Source organism: Anabas testudineus, chromosome 12 (assembly GCF_900324465.2).
Source record: "Anabas testudineus chromosome 12, fAnaTes1.2, whole genome shotgun sequence".
Taxonomy (NCBI): Eukaryota; Metazoa; Chordata; class Actinopteri; order Anabantiformes; family Anabantidae; genus Anabas; species Anabas testudineus.
Window position 1 is genome coordinate 393,406 of NC_046621.1, and position 7,889 is coordinate 401,294.

Here is a 7,889-nt window from a genome sequence, read left to right on the forward strand (position 1 = left end):
GGAGCGGGTGTTGAGCGACCAGGTGAGGTTCTCCTCCAGATGAACACCAAGAAATTTGGTGCTCTTGACGATCTCCACTGACGCTCCATCGATGATCAGTGGAGAGTGGCCACTCTGTGCTCTTCTAAAGTCAACAACCATCTCTTTAGTTTTCCCAACGTTCAGAGACAGGTTGTTGACCTTGGATCAGGCTGAGAGCTGATGTACCTCCTCTCTGTATGCTGACTCGTCGTTCCTCTTCATCGCTACACAGTCGGCCCCAGTGCTCACACAGCCCTGAGGGGCCCCAGTGCTCAGCATGGTGGTGCTGGAGATGCTGTTCCCGATCCGGACTGACTGGGGTCTCCCAGTCAGGAAGTCCAGGATCCAGTTTCAGAGGGAGGTTGTCAGACCCAGTCGGCTCAGCTTCCCAATCAGCTGCTGGGGAATAATGGTGTTGAATGCTGAGCTGAAGTCTATGAACAGCATTCAAACAGTAAGTATCCACTTACTAATAAAAAAAACATCTTCATCATGCATGACTGGTTGGTTCTGCACCTTAGCTTTAACATTTACTTAAGGTGGTGTCAGTATGTAATTCAATATTTCTTAGAAAAACTGCAGAATAACTGTGATCAGTGGCTGACACGCAGCCTACTGACCTGCAGCAGCCAGTAAAAGTATATAAAGACGGGGTTTACCTCTCCAAGACATCCTGCTACCTGCTGCTGCAAGAGCAACCTCATCTGTACAAGGTTTGAAAAGACTCTTCCTCTACTCTTCATTCTGTTCAGTAGATTTATTTGATTCTATTCAGTAGATTTCTTTGACTGAATTCATTCAGTCCTGACTTGAACTTAAACGTGTTCAATCTGCAGTTCACTGGGTTCCTTGATCTCATGTATTAAAGTGAATTCTACTGTCAGCGCGTTAACACAGATGAACCAGGTAAATCCATCTTGTCTCATCCTCTTCTCCACAGATGGCACCAGGTCTTCATTTCATTGTGGTCCTGTGTTTGACCAGTGGACTGTGGTTCGGAGCAGATGTAAGTACTGTTTGTAAGAGTGGAACAACTCTCAATATTATTTTATTATATTATATTATTTACTAAAAACCTCTGGTGTTCTTTACATCCACAGGCAAACTGCATCATTAGACATGGTTGGTGCTTCTGACATTAATGGGGGTGAAGGCTCAGCTGCAGCAGCTGGCTCTGTAGGACCACCATCAGTAGGATGTGGTTTTTCCAGAGTTAAATCTGAGCGTGTGATTAGCATTTGTACTGTTTGTATGTGATGACCTCACTGATCAGTGTGATATCTGTTCTCCAGCTCATCCAGGTTGGTCTCAGTTTGGGGGTAAATCCTTCCAGTTCTTCAACAATCCGCTGACCTGGTCTGAGGCTGAGGTACTTTAACTCCCACACTGTGCTGATGATGTTCAGCTGAAGAAACCCTCATATGACAATGATTAGACTTAAGGAAACAGCTGAGTCTCAGCTAGTTAAACTGGATTTTGTGAGATCCTCTTCTAGTGTTGACACACTTGTGTCTACGTACATGTGCACATTCTGTCTCTGTTTCTTTTCCATCATAAGTCTACGTCTAAATTCTACTCTGCTCTGTGTCTTCATCATCAGCGTTTCTGCATCAGCGTCGGTGGACATCTGGCTGCACTCGAAAGTCCTGCAACGTACCACTTCATCAGACAGGTGATTTTCAGAGCCACCAACACATATCCGGAAACTTGGGTTGGAGGCACTGATGGACCAAACGTGAGTGTTTGTTCAGGTTCATATTCGTGTTTGGTTTCTGCAGTATTTCGTTCACTAGACTGACCCTGACCCTTCAACACTTTCCTTCAGGAGGGTGCGTGGCTGTGGATTGGTGGTCCAAGGTTTGCCTTCATTAACTGGGGCCCAGGGGAGCCAAATGGTGGAAGAGCTGAAAACTGTATAGAGATTAACCTTGGAGGTACAAACGTATTATATTAAGATGTAAATTTATAGAGAAGTGTAAGGAGGCTGGCAGGTGTCACAGTAAGAATAAGAAGAATCATCTTAATGGTTGTCAATGTGTTATCAGCTGTTTCCAATGTCAAACATAAACAGTGTGATTAGCTTTTAATGTTTTAAGATGTTGAAAACAACATGAATCATGATGCGTTACATGAACACTGGGTTACACAGTGATATCAAGGCTTCTCTGTACTTCACTCTTTGATGCTTGTATTGTTTCTTTCTATTCACTGACTACAGGACGAGATTATGTCAATGATTCAATCTGTGATCTGAAGAAGCCCTTTGTTTGTGTCAAACATCCTCATTAAAACCGCCCTGAGGACACCAAACCTCCACCTCCAACAGGACGTCAAGCCTCGATGACATCGCTGCTGGAAGATCTGTTGATTTGAATTTTATCCATCTAAATAAATGTACATGCAAATGACACCGAATTATCTGTCAGAGTATAAGACATTTTATTCTTAGTTCACATGATCTACAAAATCTAGCCACAGGGGTTGCAAGCCAGTTACTTCTGTGCCGGTCCCAAGCCTGGATAAATAGAGAGGGTTGCGTCAGGAAGGGCATCCGGCGTAAAAATTGTCAAAAAACCAAGCGAATCATCCACAACACTTTCATACCAGATCGGTCGAGGCCCGGGTTAACAACGACCGCCACCGATGCTGTTAACCTACAGGGTGTCAGTGGAAATTTGACTACTGTTGGTCGAAGAAAGAGGGGAGGCAGAAGGGTTCGTGGTCAGAGAGAGAAGGGAAAAGGCAGGGACATAGGTTTGAGAATAGGGACTCTTAACGTTGGCACGATGACAGGGAAAGGCAGAGAGCTGGCAGACATGATGGAGAGAAGAAAGGTAGATGTTCTGTGTGTGCAGGAGACAAGGTGGAAGGGCAGCAAGGCATGTAGTATCGGAGGAGGATACAAACTGTTCTACCATGGTGTGGATAGGAAGAGAAACGGGGTAGGAGTGATCCTGAAGGGGGAGTTCGTAAACAGTGTTCTAGAGGTGAAAAGAGTCTCAGACAGGGTGATGAGCCTAAAGCTAGAAATTGAAGGGGTGATGGTGAATGTAGTCAGTGGGTATGCGCCACAGGTTGGCTGTGAGTTAGAAGAGAAGGAGAGATTCTGGAGTGAGTTGGATGAGGTCATAGAGAGTATCCCCAGAGGAGAGAGAGTTGTTGTTGGAGCAGACTTCAATGGGCATGTTGGTGAGGCAACAGAGGTGATGAGGAGGTGATGGGCAGGTTTGGTGTGAAGGAAAGGAATCTGGAAGGACAGATGGTGGTGGACTTTGCTAAGAGGATGGAAATGGCTGTAGTCAACACTTACTTCCAGAAGAGGGAGGAACACAGAGTGACATACAAGAGTGGAGGTAGGAGTACACAGGTGGACTACATCCTATGTAGACAAGGTCATTTGAGAGAGGTTAGTGACTGCAAAGTGGTGGTAGGAGAGAGTGTAGCCAGACAGCACCGCATGGTGGTTTGTAAGATGACTCTGGAGGTCAGGAAGAAGAAGAGAGGGAAGACAGAGAAGAAGACCAAGTGGTGGAAGCTAAAGAATGAAGAAACTTGTGAGGAATTCAGACAGAAGTTGAGACAGGTTCTGGGTGGTCAGGATGAGCTTCCAGATGACTGGGAAACTACAGCAGAGGTTATCAGGGAAACAGGTAGGAAGGTGCTAGGTGTGTCATCTGGAAAGAGGAAAGAAGGTAAAGACACTTGGTGGTGGAATGAGGAAGTACAGGAATGCGTCCAGAGGAAGAGGTTGGCTAAAAGAAAGTGGGATGTAGAAAGGACTGAGGAAAGTAGACAGGAGTACAAGGAAGCACAGCGTAGAGTGAAGAGGGAGGTGGCAAAGGCCAAACAGAAAGCTTACGATGAGCTGTATGACAGGTTAGACACAAAGGAAGGAGAGAAGGACTTGTACAGGCTAGCCAGACAGAGAGATAGAGATGGGAAGGATGTGCAACAGGTAAGGGTGATTAAGGACAGAGATGGAAAGGTGCTAACAACCCAGGAGAGTGTGCAGAAAAGATGGAAGGAGTATTTTGAGGAGCTGATGAACGAGGAAAATGACATGGAAAGAAGGGAGGAAGATGTGGATGTTGTGGAGCAGGAAATAGAAGAGATTGGAAAGGATGAGGTTAGGAAGGCTCTGAAAAGGATGAAGAGTGGAAAGGCTGTTGGTCCTGATGATGTACCTGTGGAGGTGTGGACGTACTTAGGAGAGACAGCAGATTTAAGATTTAGCTGCTTGTTTTAAGGAGCAACATCTGAAGACAGTTTATTTTTCATGTGTTTTTCGTGTAAATCTCTGAAAACTAAATGGTGAAATGAATTGTTTTAGATTCTTCCCAATTGAACAATGCACAGGATGTGTTGAGCAGTGTTGGCTGATATCTTCAGTTTGTCTGTCACAAACTTTTTATTTCTCACAGTGAGAAATGATCAGTCTTAATATCTGAGAGACGCTCTGTTGTCGATGTCGGGGTTAGCTTACCTTAACTTTTACTCAGAGTACCTAAGATGCAGTTTCTTCAAACTGTTTCTGTCGCTCTCTAGATATTACATCATTTCAATGAGCAGATCACATTCGGACTGTTAATGTGACTCATTGAAAGCAGCAGATTAAACAAGTCGGTTCCTTTTACAGCGTCACTAAAACCTTTTCCTGTGCTTTGCACAGCATGCTGTGGGTTTTGTGCCCCGTTCTGTTTGAGAGTCAGGTGCTGATGTGGTGCCACAAATCCACCTTCTGCATGTTGCAAAAATGGAACCAATGGACCACGTCTCGGAGAAACGATGGATTTCACAGCTGTAACTAAATCTTCTAATGAATTATACTGTAAAATCCTTATGATTTAAATGTTTTTTTATCATTGTTGGATCACAGCTGTCTGTCAACTGTCACCATGGCAACACCATGAGTCAGCAATTCAAACAGTTCAACACAGGGAAGCAGCCTAAGTCCTGAAACAGCCTGTTAACACACCACCGCTCTGTCTAACAACAGAAGCCAATAAATTAGAGCTGTTGTCTTCCCAGTTTCCCAAACTGGAATAAGGAGATGTGGATTTTAGCAGTGACAGTTGTTTCTACTGTAAATATATGATATGATGTGATCCTTAACCAATGTTTTAGCTTGTACTCATTTAGCAGTAGTGGTTGCTTAATACTTTAATTGTACTCATCTAACATCAATAATTGAATAGCATGTTTCACAAAGACAAGAGTCGTATGCACAGGTATGATTTACTGAGAACTATTATTTACTGCAGAGTTAATGAAGAAGCACTTTGGACACATCTGTGTCAATGGGCAGAGACAAACACCATGTGAAAAACAACTGATAAGGAATCCGATAACAACGGATGGGAGAGCAACAGTTGGACCAATGACGGATGATGGTGAAGGTCAAGGAGTCAGATAACGATATGGTGGATGAGACATTCGAGGGAGTCAGATCTGTGGACCAACCAGGATGAAGATTGCACAGATGTCTATGTAAATGATTTCACAGGATGATTGCAGTACATAAAGACTGGGTCAGGGACAGATAGTGGAGTCAGACTTCGTGAACTGACACACACCTTGTTGTTTGTCAGGGATAGGAAGATCTAGACCCAGAACTCTGAATGCTTCATTAATTTATTCTTTTTTACTTTTAATATTCGTTTATTACATTAATTGATTGTTAAATAAACTGATAATTTGAGACTGAAACTTCTCCACCTATTCCCCTCCCATCCGAGCACGCCTGTCACATAGAAGAGAGTTTTGCTAGTAGACTGAGCCACAGTCCAGCACTACCTAAGTCTCTCTTTCACATGTGGAAACAGACTTTGGAACAAGTTGTATTTGTGTTGTTTTGTTGATAGATTGTTTTTGTCCACATGAACCCAGTTTCATATGAAATCTCCTGATTGATGCAGTTTTCTGAGTCCTGAATAAATCAGTGTAATCAGTCTTCACTGGTCTGTTGAAGCCTCTGCTGAAATTTCATGGAACACGAATGTGTGAGAATTGAATTTTTACAGAAAACATCACCTGCAACACTGGACCTGGATCTGGACCCAACAACAGTAACAAATCAGTCAGTAAATGAAATACTAAGTACAGTTATTCAATGACCTATTTAAATACAGTTATGATTCTAGTATTTAATATTACTGGACAAAACCATTTGACCTGCATCCCTCCAGCCGACTGTTGGTGGTTCAGTCTTGGACATGCCGATAAAAAACACCCGGGTTTAGACTCACCTGCAGAGGAGGACAGAGAGGAGGAAACAAAACAACAGGAGAGAGAAGACAGCTTGATAGCTAAAGGCTCTGCCTCCCATTCTATATTTGGAAACTCTAGGAACAACAAGTAAACCTGCAGTCTGAGAACGGAGAGTTCTGCTTGGAAGATAAGGAACTATGAGGTCTTTAAGATAAGATGGAGCCTGATTATTAAGGGATTTATAAGTGAGGAGAAGAATTTTAAATTCAATTCTGGATTTTACAGGGAGCCAATGGAGAGAAGCTAACGTTGGAGAAATATGATCTCTCTTACTAATTCCAGTCAGAGCTCTGGCTGCAGCATTTTGGATTAACTGGAGGCTTTTTAATGGTTATTGGGACAAACTATTAATAATGAATTACAATAGTCCAGTCTGGGAGTTACTAATGTAGATTTCTTACATGTATGATGTAAAGGAGATTTCCTGGTCAAACACCACTCACACTGTTACTTGAAGCCAATGTTATGAACGTTATAAATTCTTTTTTCAAAAGTTAATCGAAATAGTTTTAATTCTTAACTACTGAGATCTACTGTAAAAACACCATGTAGTTATTTTCAAATACTCAGTGTGCATTGGAGCAAACCTCAAATTCATACACATTTCTAATTGGAAAGGTTTCAGCAGTTTTTAATATAGAAAGCAACTCACCTAGTTCACAAAGACGTTGGTGCCCTCTTTACTGCATTTTAAACATTTTTAGAAGAAGGAAAGTCTTTATTTGTCACATGTGCATATCACAATATGTTGGCTTCCTACTTTGTCTGCCTCTTTGCTGCTGTGTCATCCCTCACAGACGATTCTCCTTAAGGTTTTCTTTGGTGCAGTGGTGCAGCTGCCAAATCTCTCTCTGTACAAGTGTCATACATTATCTTTACTTTACTGGACCTGTCAAGTGTTCACTTGTTGATATTTAGAAGAAGACCAAAGCAGAACAGTTGGGTCTGTGCACACCTGAACGCCTGGCCAGCAAACACCATCTGTCCTGTCTCACTCACTAAGAATATACAGTGAATGTTTCTCTGTACTTCAACTTCTCACTGACGGACTCGATGTTTCTGTGGACACAGAGACTAACAAAGACCAAAGCTATGGTCAAAAACCAGGGCGATCAGAATGATCTCATCTTTAACAACAAGGCAAAAGAAAAGGTTGAGTTTCTGACTCTGGTCAAAAGCCAGTGGAACGAAAGCAGACACCGTGGGACCAGGTTTGGATTGTTAGACACACAGAGATGATACACATTCAATGAAGTGGTTCCTGTAACATCAAAATACTGCTTTAGGTCACTGTCTACTCTCCTCAGCGTTGAGGTCACTGTGAAAAGCAGTAAAACTGATTTTCTTAAATTTCTGCTGTGAACAAATGTGACTTATGATGAAAATAATCAATGCGTGACTTGTTACACCACACGTGAACGTGTGTTTTATTGGCGTGTTTTTTCCTTTTAGAGGAGCTGGTCGTAAAAGACACAACTGAGCTGAACGATGTCACTAATTTGAGCCAGAGACGTGCTGCTGCAGGTCAAAACAGACACGTGGCTGCAAGTAACAAGTCATCTCACAAAGGGAACTTTAAAGGAGTATTGCACAGAGTTATC

General features: G+C 42.7%; 1 protein-coding gene across 1 annotated transcript; it reads left to right on the plus strand.

Annotated features, from left to right (window-relative positions):
* Positions 1-961: 961 nt before the first annotated feature.
* On the plus strand, positions 962-2,393 carry LOC113158472 (galactose-specific lectin nattectin-like). The gene is made up of 6 exons (XM_026354393.1): positions 962-1,027; positions 1,122-1,143; positions 1,314-1,390; positions 1,622-1,756; positions 1,847-1,955; positions 2,240-2,393. The coding sequence occupies exons 1-6, from the start codon at positions 962-964 to the stop codon at positions 2,308-2,310; spliced, it is 480 nt and encodes a 159-aa protein (XP_026210178.1). The 3' UTR covers positions 2,311-2,393.
* The last annotated feature ends 5,496 nt before the right edge of the window (positions 2,394-7,889 follow it).

Excerpts from the sequence above, each read along its gene's own strand:
- LOC113158472 (XM_026354393.1), top strand. The coding sequence starts at position 962 with ATGGCACCAGGTCTTCATTTCATTGTGGTCCTGTGTTTGACCAGTGGA. Across the intron at positions 1,028-1,121 it reads GACTGTGGTTCGGAGCAGAT|GCAAACTGCATCATTAGACA; the intron begins GTAAGTACTGTT and ends TTACATCCACAG. Across the intron at positions 1,757-1,846 it reads GAGGCACTGATGGACCAAAC|GAGGGTGCGTGGCTGTGGAT; the intron begins GTGAGTGTTTGT and ends ACTTTCCTTCAG.